We start from the raw sequence: 16,062 nt of genomic DNA, 5'->3' as shown, positions 1-16,062 counted from the left end.
AAAGTTCATTATTTAAGTTGCACTACATACATTTATTATCAATTTATTATTACCGGGCCAGTTGGCCGTGCGGTTAGGGGCGCGCAGCTGTGAGTTGCATCCGGGAGATAGTGGATTCGAAACCCCACTGTCGGCAGCCCTGAATATGGTCTTCCGCGGTTTCCCACTTTCACACCAGGCAAATGCTGGGGCTGTACCTTAATTAAGGCCACGACCGCTTCCTTCCCACTCCTAGGCCTTTCCTATCCCATCGTCGCTGTAAGACCTATCTGTGTCAGTGCGACCTAAAACAAACTTGTAAAAAAAATTAAAATGTTTTAACTAGCATCACTTGTTGACACAGGCCACTTATTATTATTATTATTATTATTATTATTATTATTATTATTAACTGAAGTTCTTGTGAGCCGGATATTCGTGCAATGTAATGAGTAGTGAGAGAGAGAGAGGGAGGGGAGAAAGGAAGACTGAACGAGGATGCGACATAAGATGTTTGTTGGGGACTACGTTAGACTGACGTTATCAACGAAAGCCCATGTGTCAGTGGACCCACCTTTACGTCAGGCGTACTGAGCCGTATCCGCGTTAATGTATTCTAACTAGAATGAGCGAGCAGTAGGTACCGGTGTCTGTGAGAGAGCACACCGTATGATGATGTGTGGTATTTCGTGAGACAAGGCCTTTCATGACATTTTATCAGTGACAGTCTGCAGACGGAAAAGATCTTCAGAAATTTGTGAGATTGTGCATTCTTTGAGACAAAGAGCTCCGTGAAATGATACAACGTAAATTCTGAAACTACGGACAGAGACCTCGACGAAGATGGAGTCTGTGTTTTCCTCTGCAGAGATAGCACGGCCTTTCGAGATGTTTTCTGTGAGGCACGAATACGATGAAGATGAAGATCCACGTAAAATCTATTTAGTTGTGGGAGGTAAGTTAGTTAAGACCGACTCACACTATAACACGTGTCTTACAGAGGCGTATTTAGATCTAGAAAGACTAGGCAGCTACCTTGGGAGGTGGATTTGAAGGGGTGATCACTGTTTATTTTTATTTAAAAATTTTTATTCACAGTTCTTAATAAGTTAACTTACAGCGAAATGGATACCGGTATGAATAACATTGGTAACAAGAGGACAGGTTTTGTTTTAGTAAGAACGTCACGTCGTCACAATGCGTTCATTAGCACTTTCTTCAGTGTAATGCCTTTGTATGTGATAACTAGAGCCCGGATTTCCATGCACTATCAAATCTCAAAATATGCATGCATTCATGCACTATCAAATGAAGGAACATGTACAATAAACTGATGATGATGATTGTTGTTTTAAGGGGCCTAACATCGAAGGTCATCGGCCCCCACAATAAACTGGAAAATATGCACTATCAACATTTAGTTAAAGATTGTTATAATTTCACTTGTTTTTGAAACATTGTACAAGAATACAACAAGTAATTTCTCCACATTTTCTTCATTTAAGTTCATTCGTTTATTTGACAAAACATTCCTGAACACAGAAAATGATCTATGTCACAAGAAGTGAAATGTTCATACTTAAATAAAGATATTTAGGGCGAAGTATATCTGAAGTTATCTCTTTTAAAACAAAATACTTAGAATTTCCTTTCCTCACTCCATTTAGACACGAGGTCTCTTCGTAGATTTTTAACGGGTGACATGACACCAACGCTTCACAGCACAGTCCGACACTAAATTACAATTTGAAGCGTATAAGCGTGCTACTTTCCAACTACCTTCTTTTTTCAATTATTTTGGCCTCAGACGTGTGAACAGTGAGAGTTCGGTGTTCGGGGTAGGAAATCCCAAGAAAAGAAAACAGGATTCAGTGCAAAACCAAGGTTTGTAAGCTGCTATTTCAGTAACGCGGTGACACAGTAGTGTGATTCAAGTTTTGAGTTCTTCGCCTGACACAGACGAAAATGTCTTAAGAAGAAGTAGACTGACTGAAGAACTGATTCGTCATCGCCAAAACTACTGGACATAAAGAAATGCAATTTTGAGGATACATTTATATTACTATGTAGGTGCTCACTAAGGGAGGATTTTCGGATATTCCATCGCTAAGGGGGTGAAAAGTGGGGGTGAGTTTTTAAAATGGGTGTATCTATATCTCAAGAACATAACAGTTTAAAGACGTGAAAATTGGTATCTGAAATCTCCTTAAAAAATAAGGAAACACATACTATTTGTTTTCGAAAAATTCTCTTACGGGTGGTGAAAAAAGGTGAAAAATGGGTTGAATACCTTTTTTTTTTTTTTTGCTAGTTGTTTTACGTCGCACCGACACAGATAGGTCTTACGGCGACGACGGGGCAGGAAAGGGCTAGGAGTTGGAAGAAAGCGGCCGTGGCCTTAATTAAGGTACATTTGCCTGGTGTGAAAATGGGAAACCCTTGAAAACCATTTTCAGGGCTGCCGACAGTGGGGTTCGAACCCACTATCTCCCGAATACTGGATACTGACCGCACTTAAGCTACTGCAGCTATCGAGCTCGGTTTGAATACCTTTTATGAGGATACTTAAATATAAAAAAAAAAAAAAAAAAACTGAATACATCACTGTCATGAAAATTGGTATTTGGAATATCCTTTAAAAATAAAGAAACACGTACCGTAATTTTATTTGTATTTTGGAAAGTCCACTTAAGAGGGGGTAAACAGGAATGAAAAAAGGGGGTGAATTTTTAAAATGAGTATATCTACAATATATCTCAGAAAATATTATGTTACAGACGTGAACATTGGTATTTAGAATCTCCTGTAAAAGTAGAGTAATATGCATAATTTGTTTTCTGAAAATCTACTTAAGGGGAAGTGTTAAAGGGGGTGAATTTTTAAAATGGGCATATCTACAGTATATCTAAAAAACTTAACATATTACAGACATGAAAATTTGTATTTTTAATCTTTTAAAAATAAAACTAACATGTATTTTTTTGTTTTCAGAAAAAACAATTAAGGTGGGTAAAAATAACTGTAAAATGGGGTTGAATTATTTTTATTAGGATACAGGTATCTCCAAAACTGAAGATATCACAGACATGAAAAATTAGTGTTTGGAATCTCCTTTAAAAATTATGAAACACATAATTTTTTCAGAAAATTCACTTAAGGGGGTTGTAAAAACGACTGAAAAAGGGGTTGAATTCTTTTTATGAGGATACTTATATCTCCAAAACTGAAGATGTTACAAACATGAAAATTTGTATTTGGAATCTTCTTTAAAAAATGAAATACATTTTTTGTTTTTGGAAAATCCACTTATAAGGGGTGGGTTGGGTGAAAAGAAGTGAAGAAAGTGAGGATAGGCTACTTATATATCAAATACTGAAGATGTTACAGACGTGAAAATTGTTATTTGGAATCTCCTGTGAAACACACACAAATTTGTTTCCTGAAAATGGAAAGTGTTAACGTTAGTGAATTTTTAAAATGAGCATATCTACAGTATATCTCAAAAACTTAAAACATTACAGATGTGAAAACTTGTATTTTAAATATCTTTTAAAAATAAAGTAACACATACATTTTTTGTTTCGGAAAAACGTTTAAGGGGTGGGGGTTGTAAAAATGACTGAAAAAGGGATTGAATTATCTTTATGAGGATACTTATATCCCAAAAACTGAAAATATTACAGACATGAAAATTTGTATTTGGAATCTCCTTTAAAAATAAAGGCACGCGTATTTTGTGGCATGGGAGGGAGGGGGAGGGGGTGGCAGTGTAAAAGGACTTGAATTCTTTTTATGTGGATACAAATAAGAAGTGGACTTAAAACAATAGGCCCCTAGGGGAATTTTGAGTGGCGGTGAGGAATGATAACAAAAATATGCATTTATATGAAACCGTTCGAATTATGAAGTTAAAATTTCAAATGATATCCTAGGTGTTAAATAACAGAAGGTTTGAAACAAATTTAACCATTCAGAGAGTTAAATGGGGGTTAAGACCCGAAAACAAATATATTCATTCCTTCCTCCGAAACAGTGTAACGCATGAAGACAAAATTACAAATAGCGGTATATATTTTAAATCGTAGGTGTGAAATTGGAAATATTTTTTTAACGTTCCACCCCTAACATGTTAAATGAGGTTAGCTCATCCCTTCAAAATCGCTTGACATACAAAGTTGTAATTTTACAAGAAGGGTGTTCTTTTATGTCCTAGGTGTAAAATATCGTATACTTCAACATACTTCTCCCCTAAGGGGTTTAGATGGTGGTTGACTCTCAAAAACACAATATCCATTCTTCAAAAACTGTTTCAGACAAAAATTTAATTTTTTTATGAAGGGTGGTCTTCTATATCCTAGTTGTTAATAAATATTTAAAAACATTCACCCCTTAAAAAGTATTCATTCCTCCAGCAGTGTTTGATGTACAAAATCAAAATTTCACAGGTTGGTCACTTTTACATCCTAGAAGTTAAATAAGATAGGGTTTAAAACATTCAGATTCTTCCATATGGGGTTAAATGAGTGTTAGATAAGAAAATAAAGAATCATTCCCCCAAAACCGTTTGGCATACAAACTGAGGGCGTATTTTACTTTGAATAATAACATTCAGTTTAAAACCGTACCGATGCACGGGTATCTTGCTAGTGATATCATATGGCCATAACACCACTGCATTCCTTGATACCAAATATGGAAAAATCAAACGTTGCATTCATTTTAAGTATCTTAGAGAGATTTCCTTTATTGCATAATAGAAAGAGGCCCTGAAATATCAGGCTAAACACATGGAAACAGATTTTCACCTCTGCAAACCCACTCATCAGTCCAGATCGATCTCACGGCAGACAGAACTCGAGAATTAGGAGAAACATTATGTGATCGTGTGATGATTAAGAGAGGGGTTGGAAGTTTTAAGAGTAATCTGCAGATGATTGAGCTGAGCAATAGTCATTTGGTAGTCCAAGGCCCCTGAGGACTGTTGTGCCATGGGGTTTTGTTTGATTTAGTTTAGAAGTTTTAAGACGAACATATGGATCTTAAAAACTTGCCCTTTATTTATTAAGTTGTAATTGATGTTATTGGTTGCAGCCTATAGGACAGAAGAGGGAGAACCATGGGTTCTTCCAGTAGTGCAGAAGACAGAGTTGGAGATGGCTTCTGACAAGTCCCTGAACCATGAATACCTCATGTATCTAGGAGATGACTCATTTCGCCAAGCTGCCACTCGCCTACTGTTAGGAGACAAAAATCCTGCCATTCTTGAAGGACGGGTAAGAGCAACTAGTGCAATATGTCCAAAAAAACATTATTATTATTATTATTATTATTATTATTATTATTATTATTATTATTATTATTATTATTATTATTATTATTATTATTATTATTATTATTTCTTGTTTGATATCCAACAGGCTATTGGAATTCAGAGTATAAGTGGTACAGGTGCCATTCGAGTGGGTGCTGAGTTCCTACGCAGGGTGCTTAAGTTCAAAACTGTCTACATCTGCAACCCCACTTGGGGTAAGTTCCTCTGCTTTGTTTAATGGATGTGAAATTAAGAAGACATTAGAAATTAGTACTTTCTATTACACAGTATGGAGCAAAAATTTACAACTGGAAACTGAAGGAAGTAATGTACAAAGCATGTTACATAACTATTAAGATATATGTGGCTAAGATCTGGTTGGTGACAGAACTCAAATGCAGGAGGCAGAAATAATATTTATAAGAAATATGTTACAGAAGGTGCCATACCCATAGCCCAAGTCCATTTACACTGGTTTATTGTGATGCTAAAACAAGCACTATCTGTCAGCTGAATGTAGACCGACTCTTCATGCCTGCCAGGTTTGTAGTGCTAGCAGTTGAAGATAAGTGAGTGAGGTTGTGTACATGCTTTCAAAATGGACACAAACAAGAGGATAGCTGTGGTTTTAGCATTTCCTGTTCCGGTCAGTTTGTTAACTTGTACTAGTTAAAAAAATATATAATAAAAAATAATAAAAATAAGCAACTTCAGGAAAGAAAGTGGATATCTTCAAGGAAGGATGGATAGGGACACATTTAATTTGTTACTGAGTTTGGTAGGCACTGAGACAGTGAAAGAAGATATAGGATTAAGGAAATATATTCTACCCGATTAAAAAAAAATTCTGCTACCTTGCAATATTTGGCAACAGTCGAGGTAGTATTTGGGAGAATTTCAGTTAAATATTGGTAAACTCTCTTCAAAGCATCACTCCTCTTTATTCTATTATTGTAGTCCCTCCTCCTAATATCATACAAGCTCCGACACTGCTCGTATAGTCCAATCACCTTCATCATTTGTCGCACTGTTTGGCTCTCGTTGCTGGTTCACATGTAACAGTAATGTAGCACAGAAATAGATGGCAATTTAAGTCTGCAGATGTAGAAGAGATACAAATGAAGTTTATATTGCACATGCTCTGGTACAAAAAGCTGCATCACGAAAAGCTAGTTATAATCATTATAAAATATGAAAGACATTACTTTATAAAACAGTGCTGATGGTTGTATTATTATTAAAATTTAACAGTTGTACCAGCACACAATTTTTTCTTAGAACCAATTTTCAGACTTTAAGGTCTATCACCAGTGATAAAAACTATTTAAAACATGTTAGTGCACGTAAGTGTGTTGTTGAGATAAAATAGAGCGAAGATGAAATTAACAGTAAAATAAATATGAGAAACAAATGACAGAGACTGTAAGAACCTAATGATAGACCTTCAAAATTTGTGGTATGATGTAACATACTATTAGTAAGGCTGGCTGGACATGTCATCTAAGCTTTTGAAAGGTTCAACTTCAAGCAGAAGCATGCTAGTAACGCGTGATGTTACGTTATTTCAAGGTTAAAAGCAGTATGTCCAGTGGTTTCATTCAAAATCTTATTAGGTTATTTTCGCTGCACCATAAATATTTCAATACATTTCATGGGCAGTGGCAAAGCGTGCTAGTATCCACTGTTACCACCGGTAACAGTTTGAAAATATAAAAATCTAGTACTCTTTACCGTTAATATTTAATATATTTGTTTCTTCGCCGGGACATGCCAAGAGAACTCTATTGCAGTAGATAGCCACCGTCAAAGCGGAGAGAGATTGTTACCAACTCCAGGCAGTAGATACACATTGAATCTCTTCTAACAGCTAGGCGAGTATGACTGCGCCAAGCAAAGCCCTTCTCCCCTGACACTGAGATGTACCGCTGTATGTTCTCTTGTCATGTTACCACAATGAAAAGTGGTAACGGATACTTAAAATGTTGGTGTTGAGCATTCTGTCCGTTCTTTCTGCAGTGCTCAAAAGTGCACTATTATAATTTATGTTAATTATTGTTTTTGACATAATACAATGTGACTTTTCTTGTTAAAGTGTGAATTTATATATAATTTGTCTTAAGTAAAAATAGCATATAGTACTGCACAACTTATTAAACGTTAAAATGAGTTCCGTCACTTCCACCTCGAGAATAAGCGTGTTGGTGGGTTCAGAATGCTCATGTATAATGGTAAGTTTAATGAACACGCCAATTTCCTTAGGAAACTTTGAAGATAAAGGAAAACATAAGTGAAAAGTTAGACACACGCTTTCTCTTAAAAATTTAATCAAGGAATTAAAAAGAGGAGTATGATATTTTCATGACTCGTGGTACAGAGATCTGCATTGGTTATTTGGTTTCTGTATGCAAAAATGAATAAACTGTATTGTTGGCCATGTGTACCACTTTCCTCAGGAATGAATGCTTGGAAAAACAACGGTATGGAGAATTTATATAGTTTCAGAGTTTTAAAGAGACGTCATGAGGTGTCTCAAGCACACATCAACACTGTTGCCGATATGATTCAGTTCGGAAGGTCCAGAATAGAGTACAGCTTACAGAAAGAAGGTGTGAGTGACAATCTATATACTGTATATAAAATAAGAGTTTTGTCTGTACATTGCTCAGAATTTGAAAAGAATGGTATTTCTGCATCAGTCATGTCCACAGTAACAAGGAACTGCACTTTTCACTTTTCCGTAATTTCTGCCTGACTGTCTGTCAGTCTGTATGTATGTATGTATGTATGTATGTATGTATGTATGTATGTATGTATGTATGTATGTATGTATGTATGTATGTACACGCATCACTAGAAAACGGCTAAAGAGAATTTAATAAAAATTGGTATGCAAAGTCGAGAAATAAGTTGCTACAATCTAAGTCATAAATAATTTTATTCACACTGATAGAAATGGTAGTTTAGGGGAAGGCCTAAAATTTAATTTTCAAAGGCGTCTAAAATTTAATTTTTAAATACCTATTTTTTGGCCCTATCGAAAAGTACTACATAACAAAAGTTACAGAGAATACAATTTCTGATCATTTATGTTTTATTCAGTCTTACCACACCAACTATGATGAGTGGTATTTCAGAGTCGGAAGAAAACTATATGTGAAGGCCTACAATATTGAAAGCGCATAATATTGAGCAACAATAACATTACATTGACCATTCTTTGTTGTGATGTTATTTGTCTTTTATGCTGCCTCGGAACTCCGATAGATGGGATTACTGCTGTGTACCGAGTATAATAGCCTGACTGAATATTGGCGAGAAATAGCCGGGGAGTTAGAAAACTTTCTTCTTTAGCATGCTATTCCTCTGGTTCATACATTTTCTGATACAGCTGGTACGTAACACACTGGTTCTTCATAGTATTCCAGTTATTCGATCTCTACTCTGACGCGCTGTTTTGAATGAGCAGTGTGCATACTTAAGACAGAGGCTGATTTCATAGTAGTAGTAGTAGTAGTAGTAGTAGTAGTAGTAGTAGTAGTAGTATGGCCTGGTCTAGGATAACAATTTAGACCTATTCCAAATTATAGCACAACAATTCACTAAATAACTCAAAATTCAACCCTGAAAAGAGCCGTTCCTTAAGAAAAGCTTCTTCCTCTTCACTTTTATTAAATTCCACATTCATTTTATTCCAAATTATCAGTGAAGAGGGGATTTCTCCTCTGGCGTGGAGGAAAAATTTGCCTCCGAGTCAGATAGACTTTTCCACTGCCAGTGTAGTGAATTTATATTTTCTGACTCATAGGGTACTCCTAGGAAACAGATTAGTAAGAAGGCATATTTTTTGCCCTGGGAGTCTACACTATTCGACCCTCTCCCCGCTGAAAAAACACGAAAAGTGTTCACGAATCACGGCTGTCTGCAGCTTGGCCATTCCAGCTCTGGAACTTTGGACTGTTAGATCGGCAGTGTAGTACTGTTCGTTAAAAGTGAGAAAATGTGTGGTGTTTCATTTGATCGAGTATTCCATATGAAAGTATTGCTTTTCATCGTGCCATTCCTACTGACGTCATTGTAGTATATGATGTAGATGTTGATTCCCATAGGGAACCTAAAATATTTGTCCTGAATGAGTAAATTTATAATACCAATATAATGGTCCGTTATTGGACATTATAAATTTTCCAGTTAACTCATTCTTGGTTGCCTGCGTTTCACCCTCGTGTGCTAAGTTAGGCTCGTCAGTTGGGACTTAGCACACCACCCAAGACGCAAGGCTAGTGCATACCGTGCAGGCCACTGCATAAGCTATTTGAAGCCACCAGCAGTGGGTGGTGTGCTAAGTCCCAACTCACGAGCCTAACTTAGCACACGAGGGCGAAACGCAGGCAACCAAGAATGAGTTAACTGGAAAATTTATAATGTCCAATAACGGACCATTATATTGGTATTATAAATTTACTCATTCAGGACAAATATTTTAGGTTCCCTATGGGAATCAACATCTACATCATTTGATGGCCAGGCAGGCATCTATTTTTGGAAATGAGACATAGCTGTCATAGTGCATCGGCACTGCTGGTGGCTTCAAATAGCTTATGCAGTGGCCTCCACGGTCACTACGCATGTCCACACATTTTTTCGACTGGGTGGCACTCTTCTCGGCTCTTTCTCAGTCGGCCCAAGAATAATCAAATGGGCAGACGCCTCGTTGGCTGTCGCCTTCCCTCACCATGATGTCTTCTTCTTTTCTCATTAAAAATGTGGACACTGCTCATACTCCTTCTGACATTCGCCAGTTTCTTGCTGCAGATGGCGTCGGTGTTCGACTGGTCCTTCGCCTCCAAGATGCTTCGTCCGGCCAGCCTTCCCCAGATGTTGTGGTTTTTCTTCATACTTCGAGTGAAGCGTCGCACCTTCTCTCCGTCGGTTTCCTTTTCTTATTTACTTCCACCCACCAACTTGCCCCTACTCCTCCACATATTTTACAACAATTGGCCTCTGACCCTGCTTTCCCTCTAAAAGTCATTCCCTCAGCTATTACTCCGGTCACTACCGTCGCCATAACCACCACTCCCACCACCACCGTCACCACTTCTATCCATTGCTCCCCTTCCTCCTCTATCTCTTCTCTTACATTTAGTCATTTCTCCTCTATCATGTCTACATCCGCTCCTTCCACATCTACGACTGTCACCTATCCCCCACTGCCCCCTGTTAACCTCCTGGATGATGTCGTCAGCTCCGCCCGTCTCCGAAGGCCGCGCAGCCTCTACCCCACCAGCTCATCACCAGTTCTCAACACCAAGCTGTGTCAACCATGGGATAGACCCTGCTGTACCCGAAGAAGATATCCTGCACGAACTGCACCAGATGGGCGTTCCCGTCCGTCGGGTGTTTCGGATCTTCAGCAACGATGGCCCGACCTTCATGGTCCGCCTTCGCCTTGCCTCACTTGTTGACGTAGACCATCTTACCACCCACGGCGTCCGTTTTCGAGGGCGAACCCATCGTGTGGAGCACTCTCGCTCCCCGCCGCGGCCTGAGCGATCCTCCCGTCTTCCACCCTCCCCTCCTCCTCCACCCCCTCCGCCACCCACCCCACCGTCGCCATATGTCACCTCTCCCGCCTTCCAACCAAATTTCTTCCATTCGCCGATTCCCACCTTCGACCTTCTCCGCTTACTTGCTACCTCTATCACGAACATTACCACTACCCTCTATTACCTTCTTCTTCAACACTACCCGACCCCTTCCTCACCCTTCCTACCGACCTCTAACTTTGTTCACACTTAATCTCTGTATTTTGCTTATGTAATTCTCTGTATCACTTTTCCGAAATGCGCGCCCGAGATACATTCCGTCATTGTAAATAAAGCGCTCTCCTTCTCCCTCTGGTATTGGTGGGGGTTTGCTTTTGCGGGGTGCTCTGCGGGCCTCCCCTGGGCCCCGCCTTGTTGTGACCGTGCCCTTATGCCCACTTCATGTACTCTTTTATGTATGTACGATACATACCTTCTGTGTGTTTTTGTTCTCTATTTCTATTTCCTACTCGCTGGCCAAAGAGCTGCTAGTTCAGCTGATGGCCCGCCTACCACTCCGTGGCAGGAATGAAATCACCTCCTGACGACGATGACGCCGCCTCCACGGTATGCACTAGCCTTGCGTCTTGGGTGGTGTGCTAAGTCCCAACTGACGAGCTTAACTTAGCATACGAGGGCGAAACGCAGGCAACCAAGAATGAGTTAACTGGAAAATTTATAATGTCCAATAACGGACCATTATATTGGTATTATTGTAATATATGTTCATTTCAGTTGGGAAAACCACTAAGACAGTCTTTCTGAGGATATAAAAAGGCAGATGGAGAGTGAGTGTCTACCATTATAATGGAAACTCCCCAACCTGATTGTGACTGATGGTATGCAAGCGGGTCCACCATTATAGTAAAAACTTCCTAACTCAGTCTTCATATGAGTAAAGATGTTTGGTGACTTCCCATCGCGTTTCTAGGGTAATGGTATGAGCTACGTAATTTAATAAAATATTGCTCACAACATGTACACTAGAATTCCGTATACAATCTAGAATTCTGTAGCGAAACACGGGTACATTGGCCAGTATTTAAATATGTCCGTTGGTAAAGACGGGCATCCAGTGCTTGGGATACCTGTGGCACCCACAGTTAAAGAGTTTTTCCCTTATAGTCCGTAAGCTTTAAGGTTTGAATTTTTCAATGCATTTTTCTTTGTAGAATATACTTTTCTTCTTAATCCTGGGGATTTTTTCTCTGCTACTCCAATATCATTTTCAATGAGTTTTCGGAATCACATGAACTTGTTATAGATGAGTGTAATGCTGATGTAGGCAAGTGATTGATTACAATATCTGAACAAAATTATAGTTTATTGTGGAAAACTGAATTCTTGAAGGGAGATGTTCTCTTATGCGATCCTTACAAATGATGATTACCGGTAATATCAGTGACTCATTGCATTGGGGATTACCTAGGACTGCTATCAGTGACAGCTGTGAAGTGGCCATGTCTATTGTGTGTGTCAATCTGCTTACTTGTGGTAGCTTATGTAAGTCGTGGCTGGACAAAAGTTAGACAACATTGACACAATTACATCGACCACTGATTAGAGATTGGTAAAACTAAAATAAGTCTACGTAAGGCCAGTTAGTTATTCTTTTATCGTGTAGGCATAAAATAACTGGCTTTCTACAAAGTTCCTTAAAATTAATTTCGAATGTAGATTACCTCGGTTTGCGCTTTCGTCTCCTCGTATTGTGATAGTACATATATCACACCCCCGAATTATATGTAGAAGGTAGAGATATTATTGTCAGTATTCAATTTATTATTATTATTATTATTATTATTATTATTATTATTATTATTATTATTATTATTATTATTATTATTATTATTATTATTATTATCGGTATTTCATTTGCATGTTTTGTCATTTATATTTATAAGCTGGAAGATATCCACATATGTTGGTATGAGTAATTTGTTTTGCATGAGTGGGAAAACATTGCTTTAATAACTCTGGTAATTTGAATGAGTCATATGGCTGCCCCAGTGTTTGTTGTGATGTACTTGTGTCGGGAAATTCATGAGTCATGTATATATCCCAGCCTGATGAGATGAGCTTGTTGTTGTATTAGGAAAGTTGGTGACTCATGGAATATACCCCAGAGTTTGTTATTGTCATGGGAGGAAGAAGTAGTTCAGGGCTTGGTCTTGACTTGAGATCACTCATGATTGGCTGGCAAGCACCAATCCAGACGTATCATCTGAGAGGAGGGGGATGTTGATGGCTATAAAGGTGGATCATACAGCGGCAACCGAGAAGATGGTAAGGGACATTGTAAGGGTGATTGTAGAGGGGATTGTAAAGGAACGAGAAGGAAGATAACTACAAGCAGTAACACTGTATGAAGGAACGACAACTGACACACTGTACAAGTAGGAAGTGGTGCTGATACACGGTACTGGAGTGACACGGCTGCAATGGACTGGACTTCAAACGTTCGTGGAGCGTAGTCTTGTTATGTTCGTGGAAAGTGGCTGATTGTGGAGAGTGCTTGCGCATTAAGTATTGTAGCACTTGTGGTGGCCTAGCATTATATGTTGGTGAAAGCTATCTCAGACTTTCCATAATTTATGTTGAGGTTCGACAGACGTGTGTATATATCTTTACAAGTGTTAAAATATGTGAACACAGTAGTACAAGGTACAGTATCTGTGTGATGTGATAACTGCCGATTATGAGAATCAGTAAGTCGAATTGATAAAGAGACAGTGAAGGATTTATCTACATACATGTACATTGTTCATCGGACCATCTACAAATGATAGCTTAGTTCTCACGTTTGTTTTCCCACGGTTTTCATTATTGTTGTTGTTATAAATATGGAGTCTTCCAGCAATATTTTATGTGTGTATTATATGTATAATATTGTATGTTGATGAGGTGCTCATGCACGGAATTTGTTCAGAATATAGTTAGCTATTTTATAATCAGTGTTATTGATGAACCTAGGTGCAGTTCCTACCTAATTAGTCATTTTCAGGAGGTTAGGTAAGGCCTGGAGCAGATGTACCAGTACGCAGCATTATGTACACGTCCTGGGATATAAAGTTTATCATGCTCTTATCTAAATTCGAGGGATCCATTATGGTGAACTCTGGCGCCTATACTACGGACATTTCGGTTAATTATGCTTATTAATTTTATTAAGTTTTTGAGTAATTTTATTTATATATTTTTATTTATGATTTTATTTATATTTATTAGTATTCATCAAAAGGAAGTTACAATTGGCTTCCCAACGTGTGGCTGAATGATTGGTACATCTGTTAGGCTTATAAGCGTAGGTGCACTTGTCAGGTGTGTTTGGAATTCTGCAAACTATGTCAGTGAAGTGTTTTATATGTATGTTGGAGTATGAAGAAATGTTGTAGCGAGTCCAGTATTATAAAATTGAGAAGTAGAGCGGTTGTTAAAGTTGTGGGTACTATGAATCAGGATAAGAGAAATCAAAAGAATTCCACCACATCGAGTTTATCTAATTTAAGTGAGAATAGCGAAATGGCTGATAGTAGGAAAGATCAATCGGTAACGATAAGTGAGGAACCGAGTAACCCGTCTCAAACTCAGAATGTAGGGGATCAAGGGGTGACCTTAACTCTTAGTATGCTTCAATCACTATTTAATCAGTTCAGTAAAGAGTTGAAGGGTGAATTTAACAGTAAGAGTGATGTATTGTCCAGTAAAATCGATAATAATAATGTTGAATTGTCCAGTAAAATTGATAATAATAATGTTGAATTGTCGAGTGAAATCGATAATCAGAGTGTTGAATTAAATTCAGTGAGTGTTGAACTGTCCAGTAAGATTGATAGTCAGAGTAAAGAGTTGAAGAGTGAATTGAGTTTTTTAAGTAATGAAATATACAGTATTAATAGTGAATTAAATTCAGTTAGTACGGAATTGTCCAGTAAGATTGAGAATTAAAGTAAGGAGTTAAATTTAGTGAGTGTTGAATTGTCTAGTAAAATTGATAGTTTAAGTAGTGCTGTGAATGGTAGAATAGATGAATTGAACCAGAAGTTTGACCATCAAAGCAGGGAAATTCAGGAAATCAATAATAAGGTTGAATCTCAACGCTTGGAATTGACTGAGAAAATCGAATGCCGATTTAATGTTGTTAGGAAGGAATTTGTTGAAAACAGCAAGGAAGGTGATAAGAGAATAAAAATAGTAGAAGATAAAGTCGAAGAAATAGATAGAATTAAAACCAACCAGAATGTTTTAGCGAAGCGAATAGATGAAAAGACTGAGAAATTGGAGAAAGACCTCAAGTCAGTAGAAGGAAATGCCAGAATGGTAGTTGAAGAAGGAATTAAAGCATGTCATGTAAAGTTAAGGCAGGAGATCAGTCAAATCCAAGTAGGTAGCAGCATATGTAATAGGTACGTATCTTGTACGAAGGACTCTGAATTACCCAAGTTTAATGGTCGGCAGTTTAATCCGATGGAATTCTTGAAAACTGTGGAGAAACGGTTTTCTAAGAATCTTGACGATGGTTTGATTGAGTGGAGTATGGTTGATGAGCTGTTGGATGTTGCATTTGTTGGAGAAGCGAGATCTTGGTTTCAAGTTTATAGACAGGGTATTTCGAGTTTGGAGGAATTTAGGGAGAAATTTAGTTCTAAATTTTGGAGTGATGCTATTCAGGGAAGGGAAAGAGATCGCATGCTATTTGGCAAATATAGACCTCAGGAAGGTGTGTCTATGACGGAATATTTCTTGGCGCATGTTCTGATCAGCCAGAATATTGAAGGTCTAGCATCGGGGAGAGATACAGTTCGCCAGATGTTGAGGCATTTTCCTGAGAAGGTCGGATTAGCTGCATGTATGCAGAATATTGTTACGATTAAGGAATTAGAGCAGCTGTTAGAGAGGTTTGATGCTTTGGAAAGGCAGGGGAGGACTAGGCAAAGTGAAGGTAGAAATTACGGGGATAATGGGAGACAAGGTAATCAGCTAGGGGGAGATAGGAATAATCAGAATTTCAGTCATTCTAGGCAAGGGAATCAGGGTGGTAATTCCGGAAGGGGAAACAGACAGTCTAATCAGGGAGTTAATCACCAGGAATATTTTGGCAGAAGACCTAATCAAGGGGAATGAGAAAGTAGGGGGCGTACGGTTCAAAGACCGCCAGATCAAGTGCCAAGACATGATAATAGTGAACAG

At 38.2% G+C, this 16,062-nt stretch overlaps 1 protein-coding gene across 1 annotated transcript in view; it reads left to right on the top strand.

Annotated features, from left to right (window-relative positions):
* Window positions 1–553: 553 nt before the first annotated feature.
* The window catches only part of LOC136878712 (aspartate aminotransferase, cytoplasmic), a 55,610-nt gene continuing 40,101 nt past the window's right edge, over window positions 554–16,062 (top strand). Inside the window, exons 1-3 of the mRNA XM_067152154.2 lie at window positions 554–934; window positions 5,071–5,252; window positions 5,397–5,505. Of these exons, the coding sequence (XP_067008255.2) occupies window positions 823–934; window positions 5,071–5,252; window positions 5,397–5,505 (403 nt within the window). The 5' untranslated portion in view covers window positions 554–822. The remainder of the gene's footprint in view (window positions 935–5,070; window positions 5,253–5,396; window positions 5,506–16,062) is intronic.

Source organism: Anabrus simplex, chromosome 8 (genome assembly GCF_040414725.1).
Source record: "Anabrus simplex isolate iqAnaSimp1 chromosome 8, ASM4041472v1, whole genome shotgun sequence".
NCBI classification, from domain to species: domain Eukaryota; kingdom Metazoa; phylum Arthropoda; class Insecta; order Orthoptera; family Tettigoniidae; genus Anabrus; species Anabrus simplex.
Note: the sequence above shows the minus strand (reverse complement) of the source record. Positions and strands in the feature narration are given on the sequence as shown.